Source organism: Fonsecaea nubica, assembly GCF_001646965.1.
Source record: "Fonsecaea nubica strain CBS 269.64 chromosome Unknown Scaff14, whole genome shotgun sequence".
Taxonomy (NCBI): domain Eukaryota; kingdom Fungi; phylum Ascomycota; class Eurotiomycetes; order Chaetothyriales; family Herpotrichiellaceae; genus Fonsecaea; species Fonsecaea nubica.
The window spans coordinates 48,521-60,874 of NW_019173687.1; the positions used below are offsets into that span (position 1 = coordinate 48,521).

Consider the following 12,354-nt stretch of genomic DNA (forward strand, 5'->3'; position numbering starts at 1 on the left):
GAATTGGTGAATTGGTGCCAGGTTAGGCGTGGAGCTTCGGACTTGGCACTTTGGGGATTGATTCCGGGCGTTCCAAGATTTCAATGTGTAGCTCTGCAGTCTATATTCATCAAGACAGCAAAGACATTATAATTAGGCGTCAGCTTCTCTCCTCTTTCTACTACTGGTATCTAGGGAGTAGACTGAGTTCACAATTCGTGCTGAGACGGGATGAGGCAAGATGCTGAGTGCACCATGATCCGCACTATTTCAGGACGGGATACTCGGCACCATCAGGTCTGATCACAAATTGTTAAATGAGGTGCTGATGTACCAGCACATCTTTGCCTGGGCCCATTTGCTCCATGGACGTCCATCCATGACAATGCCGCTAATTCCTCAGCAAGTTTTCAGCTGACATTCGGGATCAGGGCAGACAAACAAGTAAGGTCTATTCCGTCTGTCCAGAGTCCGACTTTCATTCATCAAGCTATACCGAGCGACTCTTCCTTTTACCATCCCTGATAAAGCACTTCAACTTCTTACAGATTCCAAGCAGACTCTTTGCACACCTGCTAGCGATGGCTACCCTTGAGAAGAAGATAATCGAAACTAAAAGATCACTCACTTACACATACTATGTCTCGCCTGAGAGCCAAGCTGATTCCTCCAAGCCAGCCTTGTTCTTCATCCATGGCTTCCCCGATAGCGCTCTCATGTGGTCGGAAGTCATTGATCGGCTCTCAGACCTGCCATTCAGGGTGATCGTTCCAGACTGTTTGGGCTATGCCGGTACTTCCAAACCTAGTGATGTCTCCATGTACAAATGGTCTGGCCAGTGCGCTGACCTTGCCGAAATTCTGGAGGCCGAGGACGTCAAGAAGGTCATCGTTATTGGTCACGATTGGGGAGCCATACTGGCCCAGAGGTTCTACAATCGCTATCCTCAAACTGTGTCTGGGGTGATCTTGTGTAATATCTCTTACCGACCTCCGTTGGCTGAGAAATTCGACCTTGACGGTTTTAATGCCATCACCAAGGAGCGCTTTGGATATCCTCTTTACCAGTACTGGTATTTCTTCACCTCTCCCGATGGCTACAGAATCATCAACAGCAATCTCGAAAGATTCTGGGAAGTGTTGCATGGCGCTGATCCCGACTGGATGATGAAAATGTTCGCCGGCGAAGACGCGATGACGAATTACATGTCGGGCAACGAGCGGGTCGCGTTGAAGCCATATGCAACAGAGCCCAAGTGGAGGGACGATTTCATGGAGCGCTTTACCAAGGATGGCTTCCTGGCCCCAACGAATTGGTATAAGGCGTACGTGCTCAACGTCCAGGGAGAAGACGACAAAAGTATTCCCAAGGAGAACCATGTCGTCAACGTGCCCTTCCTCTTCGTCGGATGTACGGGAGACACCGTAGGCCGGACTGATCTGATCCACATCTCGAGGGAGGGGGGATATTTGCCAGACTTTGAAATGACCGAGATCGAATCTGGTCATTGGTGTGCGATGGAAAAGCCTGGAGAGGTGGCCAAAGCCATCAGGGGGTGGGTCACGAAGCGGTTCTCATAAGGGAGCTGGAGCTTTGTGTATGTGTCTATCAATGACTTGCTCAAGTTTCCCATGTCCGCCCTCAGGTCTTGTCTAGAATCTCGGTGTGGATCCAGCTTTGCGCGGGCTAATCTTGATTCTTTGAAGAAACACTCGTTTAAACAATGGCAGTCTATAACTCAAGACTCTCTATACAGGCAGCGTCCTGAGGATTTCTCCTCTCTTCTTTCACTAGAGATCGAGCACAATGGTGCTAATGCCTCGGGACACACAACTTAGCATAGCTGAACTCTTTTCATCGTCCATCAACCCGGTCCCTCGGTGCCCAACTTTGCCACTTCTGACACCGACGCGACAAGTGCCACAATTGCCGGCCTCACAGGAGGATGAAATATCCAATCCCGCCTCTCGCAGGGCATCGAGCAGAGTTTTCTCTCCGCCTACAGACAACGTCTTCCCCGAATCAGCCAGTTCGGCCATGAATGGATCCCCAGAAGTCGCAATCTCGAAGGATTCGAAGTGAAGATGATTGGAACAGACACCCATCGAATGCGCCGCTTCGGTAACGGCGTTTTGGAGTCGATCCGAGCCGCAGCAGTAGATATGCGTGTTGCTCTTCGTCTTTCCCACCACCGTGGCGGCGTTGAACACCTTTCCGGCGGACTTGTCGTAGATGGTAACGTTGGATCCAAATGATTTGAGATCTCTTCAGAGCCACGTCGCACGAGCTTCGAACCAGATAGTGTAGATGGTAGGGCAATCTGTCGCGTTGGCAGCGGTTTGCGGAGGCAATGAATGCGGTTAGGCCAATGCCGCCGGCGACGAAGACATGCTCACCGGCGTCACTGGAAAGTGGGAAGCTCGGTGTGATCTTCCCGAACCACAACGTATCGCCCAGGCTCAGGTCCTGGTGCACAAAGCATGATCCTCCACGGCTAGTCTCGCTGAGGGCGACGGCGACCTCGAAACTATTCGTGTCGCCTGCAACGACGGAATACGCCCTGACCAACTTTTGGTGGCCCAACTTCACTCGCACATGCTACCCTGGCTTAACCTCCTGGGTCTCCGATAGGGGATTGGTGCGCTCCAGTGTCAAGGAAACAATCCGCGGGGTCTCCCTTTGTTTCTTGACAAGTCTGTAGCTAGACCAGATGTCCATTGCCATGCTATCGCCGCCCGTGAGCCGTCCCTCCTGGTTCTCATACTGCTTCTTGAGGCGATTCTCGAAGATGGTACGGATCTCTGCTCCTAGCTCCTCGATTTCAATCAATTGCTTCATGGCCGTCTCGTTCCGCATATCGTGATAGAGGTAGTATTGAACATTGGCAATGGTCCATTCAGGATGCGGTCGTCGGAGAAGTACCATGTCATCTCCAGCCTGCACTGTGCCTTCTTCCAGAATTCGATACATCCATCCGGTCCGAAAGAGGTCCTGGGAGCGCTTGGACATATCCTTGATCTGGAATCGGTGGTTCAACTTGAAGCATGGTTGACGGGGCAGCGAGACCTGCGCAACAACGGTGCCAATCTGGATGACATCGCCGATACAGAGATTTCGTTCATTGGCATACTTTGCGACGAGGTTTTCGCCAAATCCGCCAGGGATAAACAGATGTGCGCTTTCAGGAAGCTCTTCTTTCCATCGACGATAATGGAGCGTGCTGTATTGCAGCAGGGCCATTTCCGGGCCGCCATGGAGCTCGAAGGCGTGTTGATCACCCTCACATCCCAACTTATTGACCGTAACAGGACCTGGTCGGACGTTTTTGAAAATAGCAGACTGCACCTGGATGCCGAAGACAGGTCTTACCCTACCGGTCCTTACTTCAAGCACTTTCTCCGATGCCCATGGCTGTTCGAGCAGTTTGATTGCCTCGACATCTTCATCTTGGAATATCGCCATGTTGGCACGACCCAAGTCGATTGCCTTTGACAATAAATTTCATAACCGTAGGAGGAAGGGACATTTTTTTAGGGCTGTCGCCCTGTCTTCCGTCGTTTTTCCCCAGTCTCGAGGCTGACTCAAGAGGATTCAAGGTTGTATTATTGGGTGCGCATAGCCCCGAAGTGTAGAGGCGCCGTACCCCTACGACCGAGATGGTAACGAGGAGGTGAGATGTGTATCTCCGAACCGACGATTAGTCTGGACCCTCCCGACTTGAAACTTCTAGCGGAGCGAGTTAGTACACTGAGTCAGCGGCACACACAAGCATCTCCCACTTAAGTCTTTATGCTCCATTAGCAGGATTGGCAGGCCATAGATAGTATACTGGCTGATGCAGTATTTTTTACTTGACTTAGAATCCTTGACTGGTGGTCGGGTTTTGTAGACTTAGATTACCGCATTGTTTGACAATTACATATGGGAGAGCGTGAGGGTCGCGAAAACACCCGCGGAAAATTTCCGACAGCAAGATTAGGTCCGCAAAAGACAACTTCGGCTGTTACTTGACCTAAACGGCTGACACAGGAAGACGAGATGCTGCGAGATTCGAATTCTCTGACTGCCACATGGCAGTCCACCCCAGCTGTCTGACAGGAGAAGCTAGCAGACTGAAAGCCAATGGTAAATGTTGGAGTGGAATCTCTATTGACGAAGTCTGGTTGCTTGAGACGTCCGCGGCCTTGAACTAAGGATTCTTTCTTTGCTCGGCAAATGGCGACAGCATTGGTCTATATTGCGTCTATACGAGGCCAGGAAACTTAAAGCCAATTCTCATGTTCACGAGTCCCTCCAGCTCCTGATCATGCAATCCAGACCCATGGATTCAATTTCTATTATTCAATCGCGCCAAAATAGTCGGGTGGCGGGTGCAAGCTGCTTCTCCTTATATCTCTCGATGCCTTCTCAACCAGTTTCTAGTTTTCACCGACGTTGTGTCACCGAATTCAGCTGCGTGGTTGCCAAACGAACCAAGGTGCAATGGCTACGAGACGATTGAGCGTCAAATCAGGAGCGAAATCCCAGCAGCACACGATTGCCGTCCAGAATGACGATGCAACGCTCGAAAGATTAGGTGTGAAGCAAGAGCTGCATCGAAGCTTCTCATTCTTGTCAGGCTTAGGACTTGCTTTTTCTATCTTGAACTCATGGACAGCTCTAGGCGCAAGCATGTCATTGGCACTTCCCAGTGGCGGTCCTTCCGCCGTTATTTGGGGTCTAGTGGCCGCTGGCATTTGCAACTTGTGTCTGGCGGCGTCTTTGAGTGAGTTCGTGTCCGCTTATCCAACCGCCGGAGGTCAATACCATTGGGTCGCTGTGATAAGTTGGAAACGATGGGTACCGCTCCTTTCCTGGATTACTGGCTGGATTAACACCGCCGGCTGGGTCGCCTTGTCCGCTGCCGCAGGTCTTCTTGGGAGCTCCCTTATCCTGGGCATTATCTCGCTGATGGACCCGTCTTTTGAGCCTCAGCGTTGGCATCAATTCCTCATCTATCTCGGGTACAACATTGTCGCCTTTCTGGTCAACGCTTTCATGACAAGGCTCCTTCCACTGATCACTCAATCCGCATTAATCTGGTCTCTTCTTGGTTGGGTTGTGATTTCGATCACTGTTCTCGCATGCGCATCACCAAATTATCAAAGCGGCCACCTTGTCTACGGCACCTTCATCAATGAGACAGGCTGGCCGAATGGCCTTGCTTGGCTACTGGGCCTTTTGCAGGGTAGCTTCGGCCTCACTGCATATGATGCTGTCGGTATGTGAAAATAATGCCTATGGCCAAAGTCTAAGGATACAAAGCTAATAAGAACGTAGCTCACTGCGTAGAAGAGCTCGGAGATGCTGTTGTTCAGGCCCCGCGAATCATGATGGGTTGCGTTCTGATTGGTGTCATAACTGGCTTCATCTATCTCTCGATCCTACTCTTCGTCTCGAAAGACCTTGATACGGTGATTACTTCCGCTGCCGGCCCAATGCTGCAGATCTTCTATGATGCAACAGGCAACAAAGCAGGCGCCATTTGCTTGCTTATGTTCCCACTCATTTGTTTGCTAGTAAGTGGTTCAGCACATGGGTTCACGGATTCCGAGTCAAGTATCCTACGCTAACCTATTCTCCTTTTCCAAAGTTTGCCGGAATCGCCATCATGACCACGAGCAGCCGAATGGTTTACGCATTCGCTCGAGACGGAGGTCTTCCAGCGTCTCGGCATCTAGCCAAAGTCCACAAAGGGCTAGCCGTCCCACTAAACGCCCTCATACTCACAGCAGTTCTTGTCACAGTCTTTGGATTGATTTTCCTCGGCTCGTCAAGCGCCTACAATGCTATTATATCAGCCTCCGTAGTTGCGCTGGGGGTTACCTATGCCATTCCTCCCACTATCAACTGCCTGCAAGGCCGAAAGGCCCTTCCGGAAACTCGAGGTTTTATTCTGCCAAACTCTGTTGGCTGGATTTGCAACTTGGTAAGTTTTGCCACTTGGGGTCCCGAGATACCATTGGGGAGTTTTATGCTGACGCCAACGAGGTGGGAATTGCCTATACGCTGATCACAACTGTGTTGTTCATGTTTCCCCCGTTCACACCTGTAACAGGCAGTAACATGAACTATTGTGTTGCGGCCTTTGCAATTGTATTGGTCGTTTCCGTTGTCCAGTGGTATATCGACGGCCGGAAGAACTACACTGGGCCCCGCCTCAACCTGGAAGCGCTCAAAAGCGGGGAGGTCATAGGGATGGCTCCTGTTGAGGTTACCCAGCGTCAAGGAGTTTACTACACTGGAGGTAAGGTTGCCACTCTACCCAACGAGATGCAATAACTTGGTAGAAGAAAGGAATGAGCTTGGCGCCCTTTCATAGCGAGCCTCTGGAAGGGGAAAAAAGGCATAGTCTGACAGAAGGAGACAACCCTCTTGGAATCCAGCCAGTCACTAAATAGCGATAAGATAATTAATGCTATTAATAAGGATGGGGGTACCATTATGCCCAATGAGGTTACCCTTAAGACACTGGTGAATCCCTCCTCGTTACTATTTCTCGTCAGACTGTACCACTTCTCGCTCTGGATGATCGAGGAAGAATCCTAGCGAGTTATTTTCCCCATTTCTTGGGCAGCTGGTCAAAGTAGGTATGGCGAGAAGGTCGTTAGATCTAACTTTTTAGCCTCAAATTAGCTTGTTGTGGGCCTTTGTCAGGTGCAAGGGCCCCCGGAGCGCACAAGAGGAAAGAGCAAAGACGGCCCCGCCGCTGTCCGCTGCGCCATCTTCGAACTTTGCATGATTCCTCGCCAACCTGCTTCCGCTGATCACAGTTCTGCCCACCTGTGTCTCCCTCATGATATGTCTGCTTGTATGCCTATGTTCGAACATCATTTGCAAATACCTTATTTGAACACCACCGTCAACCTCTCCGAAATTGCACTGGAATCCAACCGCATCATCTCGGTCATGCTCGCATGACCAAAGCCCGTGGCGCGTCCGCAGCGTTGCAAGCCCCCTCCGAGTCTCGGTGCATCGACAATGTGGAAAACGGAGTTGTTTGTTGGCGATTTACAACCACTGCAACGGTAGTCGCGGCATGTCCGCTGATGCTTCCATCAGTGCTCGCCAACTATGGGGCCAGTCGAGCACCACCCACACCAGTCGGACAGTGACTGATTCTTGGTGCACGCCTTTAATTCTGCCCAGTGGAGGTGTGTAATAACTACAGAGTCCTGCATATAAGTGAAACCAGTCGCTGATGCAGAAGACAGGCATCTTTATCTTCAATGACGATACAACAACTACTCTCTCGGCTAAAGTCACCTTCAAACTCCCCTGCGAAAACCCCGAATCCATCATCAGCCCCGATACCACAGGCAACTCGTCAGTTATTGGCTTCTCCAACCCGTTCTATGCCTCGATATCACCCCAGATATTCGCCCTTGCTACCGCGACCGTAATCAGCTATATTCTCGTCATCCTCATTTTCATCACCCCGAGGACGTTCTATGTTGGAAGTCCGGGAGGAGGCGGCGCCCGCTTTCTGGGTCGGCGTGGCATGATAACAGGGTCATACGGATCGTCCTCTATCGTCGGCGTCGGACGGAGACCATTACTACAAAAGATTGCAGCCGTCACAGTGGCAATTTCTCTGACAATTGCCACAGCAGACACATTCCACGTTGCGGAGGACCAATACAACGAGGGATATATCGACTCCAGCCTGTTGGTTGACAATGTGGTGGATAGTTTGGAAATTCGCATCATCCGAGTCATCTCAGACACGTTCCTGTGGCTGGCACAGGTGCAGACGCTGATACGCCTGTTTCCGCGGCATAAAGAAAAAGTCACCATCAAATGGCTCGGGTTTGCCATGGTATCCTTCGACACAATTTTCAGTATTTTGGATTCTTTTGTCAGTGGCAACCCAAGGACCAGGCCGAGGAGCTTTTCAGACGCTATTCCCGCCCTGAATTATTTGTTCGAACTGGCGATTTCGCTGATCTACGCTTCTTGTGTAGTGTATTACTGTCTGTCGAAAAGGCGATTCGCATTCTGGCACCCGAAGATGAAAAATATCTGCTTGGTGGCACTTCTGTCGCTGGTCTCGGTTGTGATCCCGGTCGTCTTTTTCATTTTGGACATATCGCAACCGGATTTGGCAGGATGGGGTGAATATATCCGGTGGGTGGGTGCTGCAGCTGCAAGTGTCGTTGTTTGGGAATGGGTCGAGCGAATCGAGTCGTTGGAGCGAGATGAAAGGAAGGATGGGATACTTGGACGGGAGATCTTTGACGGCGACGAGATGCTTAATATGACACCTTCGGAGGACGCAAGCTGGCCCGGTGACGATTCGAGGCCTTATCAAGATGGCAGTGGGCGTAAGGGGATGGCGGAAGGCATGGTCTCCCGGTATCAGCGCCTTCGTGCCCGGCTGCCTCTGCGAAGGAGGCGGAAGAGACTTCCCGCAGACGGCATCGCCACTGGTACGGATGCAACTGATGCAATTGGTCAAGCCGTCGGGGTATCACAATACGTTATTCCTCCACAGGCTATAACGCCCCCCAGCAGGAGTGACACAGGAAGCGCAGCGAGCACGGTCTATGCCGTACGCTATCACAACTTGACAAGTCCATCGCCAAACCCACAAGCTGATTTGCAGACCCACCCTGAACGATCTACCACTCTTGATGCTTCCAAATTGTCTGGCGACTCTGGGTCTTCTCCCTCTGATGCGGACAAGGAACTCGCTTTGGAAACAGTACTTCCCAGAGCACCAGAGCCGCAGGGACGCAGCATTTGGCAGGCAATGCCGAACCCCTTTAAGCGACGGCGATCTGATCCTCCAGCGGAAGTCGCCGACGCTCAGAATGCGACTGGCGTGCGGCGGTCACCAATCGACCGCACCCTCAATTTGAGAGATCGAGTTGGGGCATTTGCCACCGCGCAAAGAGAGCGGCTTGCCAGTCGAGGAAATGTACTCGCATCGGCTTTGCCAGTCACAGTCATTCCAGCGCCAAAGAGTAATGGTAGGACATGGTCCCCAGACGATATTCGTGAGCGATCAACAGACGACAATTCTACCCGCAGAGAAACCGCAGATGCTTCGAGACAGCGGCCAGGCAATCCTGCAGGAATCTCGAGCGCCCATGACTCGGCCGAGGCGGTGAACGTCTCCGGACCTTTAGAGGGTCGAACCTGGTTTCCAGCTGAGGCACATATCCGCTCTCGCATCACTCCAGGGCCTCAACACTCTGATGGTGCCGCATTTCCTCCCAACCCTTCGGAGAGTCTCGTTGAGGTTCAGCGAGTTCCTCCGCAAATTTACTTTCCTCGAGGCTCACTCACAATCTCCGAGTCAGAGGCCAGAGCTAGCCGGATGGCTGATCCTTTCAGTGCAGCTTTTCCAAGATCTGCAGCATACGTCCGACCCTCAACCATCACGCCAATCGCAGAGGACACAGCGGACGAGGTGGACAGTGACCTCTCAGGACCCAAATCACACCAGCCGGAGCCCCCTATGCCCCCAGCGCAAGAACAGATGGCTGAAACCACCGACGAGCCTCGACATGTCGACGTGGAATCATCTACTCATGATGCCACTGCTGAGAACTCCTCGTTGGTGACACCCACAGTGAATCAGGCCCACGATGAGCAGGAGCGTGTTTCGCAAACAGAGACGACTCAGGATGCCGATGGAAGAGACACTGGTGGCACGACGACGCAACCCATTTAGTTGGTTGCAATGACTGCGCGTATGTGACATACACTATTTAATTTTCTCACTTCACCATCAGCATGGTGAAACAAACAGGTGGAAGGGCACGCACGAGGCTGTGCAACTCTTCTTTACTCGGCGACTGGTATACTTGGTATGCATAAGTAGGTGCTGTGTGCACCGACGTAGTAAATCTTTGCTGCGGATCACAGAGTGGGTGATCAGCAGATATGACGATTGGCTCCAAAATGTTCTGCCTGGTAGTGCCTCGTACATAATAATAATCGTTTACTGTGAGTGCACCGAGACTGCGCATGCCCCTCGAACTAGGGACATGTCTTGACTATCTCAATCGTTGCTTCTTTCCTCAATGACGCTACAGCATGACTTCACGCGACAATCATCTGTATAGTAATGGTCCCGAAGTACAAGGCGCATTCGGCGTCGACACGCTCCCTCTCACCACAGTTGCCCATATCATCTCCTACCTGGAAGACGATGTCGCTTCCCTTGCGCGACTATGTCGCACCTCACGCGTCCTTTGGTACATGACACTACCGCATCTATGGAGGAACGTCACTCTGAAATCATACCGCACTATCCGCTATAAGGACGAGGTACCCGAAGGATTTGGGAGTGCAAGTCCTTTCTCTATGGGACTCAATGCCTTGGTAACGAGAAATGTGTCGAGTTTGGTTCGCTCACTGAGCTTGGAGGGGGAATACAGTGCCTCCGATCTTTACGAATATTCAAGAGCTGGTCGTGTTTCTGAGAGTATTATGATGCTGAACATCGCCCTGCGGGCTGCCATTGACAAATGTACCCATCTCGAACGGTTCCGATGGGATTTGGACGTCAGGATACAACCAAACATGTATGGTGGGCTGGCGAAGCTCTCTCGACTCGAAGAACTTTGGGTCCGTTTCCCTACGAATCGCTCTCCCCAACCGTCATACGACATCCCACCTTTGCCAAATCTCAAGTCCTTGACAATAACACACTACGATCCTCTATGTTTTCCCGACGACATTTCCACCCTGCTCCTCCACGCAACACGTCTCTCGAGCCTAATCATGCACTTCTCCCCTCGTATGCGTGAGCAAGGGGAACCGTCTGTTGTGCTTACGCATTTCTTTCGGAAAAATGCTGCCGCAAAACGAAAACTTCGTTTGCGTAAGATGGGCCTGTATAACCTTCTCGCCAACGCGGACACGGTAGAGTGCCTCGCTGCATTCGATACGAGCACCGTTGAGGATGTGACAGTGCTGAATACATTCGGGGCGGATGAGGATGCTCTTATAGCGGGGAGGGAAAGCACAACTCATTTCATGGATCGCACATGGCATGTGATGGTGAACAGCAAGGAACATCAGCCGAGACCCAAATCTCTGAGGCTAGATCAATTGCATAAGAGACATGCGATGGATTTGGCCCAGTTTGTTGGATTGGAGAGGTTATACCTCGTCAATGCAAGGTATAGACCAAGCAAATCAAACGACACCATGGCAAAATTTAACGGTCAAGGCCGCAGCAACGGTGTCGGCGCTTTGGATTCTGCATCTCCTTCTTCCGAGCACTCCCCTTGGTCTGGATCAATTGTCAACGGAAACGCCTCTTCTAGGAATACACCCGGCACGTCCGCCTCTTATCCAGCCACAACCTCCTTGAGGGATTTGTACATCACCAATATCTGCACCATATGTGGTCCTACCCTTCAACACCTGATTTTACCTTCCCGTTGGCCTCTCCCGACCTCAATAACCGCCCGTCTCATCCGCTCGTGCCCTAATCTCACTCAGCTCGCCGCCGCCATCGAATGTGCCGAGGACTCCCAGATCGAGATGTTGCGCTTATTAGTGCCATTTCTGAGTGAACTGTGGGCCATCCGTGTGCTTACGCCTTCGTATTCACCGGACTGCGCACTAGGTGGAGAGGATGGCAGGAAAATTAGAGAAGCGCACGACAAGTTTGTGTGTCTCCCAGATTCTATGCTCGAGCAGAAGATAAGCGAGACTTTAACCGAGCATAGTAGGTTGGGTGGACTCGAGCAACCGGATTTTCAAAAATTGAGGTACATCGGGCTAGAGAACAAAGTTTGGGAAATTGGTGGAGTGGTAGAGGACACTGTTCGACGAGAAGTCGATCCGGGAGAGGATGCGCGAGAAGTCGACGGGCCCAAGGAAGAAACTGTGTATCGGCGGCGGGTGAGGAGAATCGAGGAGAAAGATGTGCAACATGTTGAGATATGGAAGATGGATTCGCTGGACATTGTTTGACCTAACCGGGTTCGACAGAGCTTCCTCTGGTCTTGCAGGGCCACAAGCATCTCATGTCCCACCGTTCTCTTGACGAGTGGGATGGACGTGTCGTCTGGGTTGACCAGGAGCAGACCTGATGGTGCTGCTGCAACACATCGATGACTTCGACCCTCGCCTCTTGCTCGTGTCTGCGGGTCAAAGCTTTCGCCGTGGAGAATACGGGCGGAAAGCGAATGCATCTTGAACACCGAGCATGGCAGTGGCATGCCCTCGTGGTCAGGGTTACCTGTCCTCGATATAATGGTTGAAGAGAAGGAAATGAGCAAGCACATTGACGATGGCTAGCTACAGGACGAATTTTACGGAAAAAGGAAAAAAGGATATGGCAAGTTAGTTCTTAGACTGGACTGGGTCATT

General features: G+C 51.5%; 4 protein-coding genes across 4 annotated transcripts; 3 read left to right on the forward strand and 1 right to left on the reverse strand.

The window, feature by feature from the left end:
• Positions 1 to 560: 560 nt before the first annotated feature.
• On the forward strand, positions 561 to 1,559 carry AYO20_03043 (hypothetical protein; the record flags this gene model as incomplete). The annotated part of the gene is made up of 1 exon (XM_022641346.1): positions 561 to 1,559. One exon carries the CDS (start codon positions 561 to 563, stop codon positions 1,557 to 1,559), a length of 999 nt encoding a protein of 332 aa, XP_022502548.1.
• Positions 1,560 to 2,001: 442 nt separating this feature from the next.
• AYO20_03044 (hypothetical protein) lies at positions 2,002 to 3,441 on the reverse strand (the record flags this gene model as incomplete). The annotated part of the gene is made up of 2 exons (XM_022641347.1): positions 2,002 to 2,506; positions 2,582 to 3,441. 2 exons carry the CDS (start codon positions 3,439 to 3,441, stop codon positions 2,002 to 2,004), a joined length of 1,365 nt encoding a protein of 454 aa, XP_022502549.1.
• A 1,020-nt stretch (positions 3,442 to 4,461) lies between these two features.
• On the forward strand, positions 4,462 to 9,697 carry AYO20_03045 (hypothetical protein; the record flags this gene model as incomplete). Its single annotated transcript, XM_022641348.1, has 5 exons — positions 4,462 to 5,239; positions 5,299 to 5,537; positions 5,612 to 5,947; positions 6,010 to 6,265; positions 7,233 to 9,697. 5 exons carry the CDS (start codon positions 4,462 to 4,464, stop codon positions 9,695 to 9,697), a joined length of 4,074 nt encoding a protein of 1,357 aa, XP_022502550.1.
• Positions 9,698 to 10,062: 365 nt separating this feature from the next.
• Positions 10,063 to 11,955, forward strand: AYO20_03046 (hypothetical protein; the record flags this gene model as incomplete). The annotated part of the gene is made up of 1 exon (XM_022641349.1): positions 10,063 to 11,955. The coding sequence occupies one exon, from the start codon at positions 10,063 to 10,065 to the stop codon at positions 11,953 to 11,955; it is 1,893 nt and encodes a 630-aa protein (XP_022502551.1).
• Positions 11,956 to 12,354: the final 399 nt, after the last annotated feature.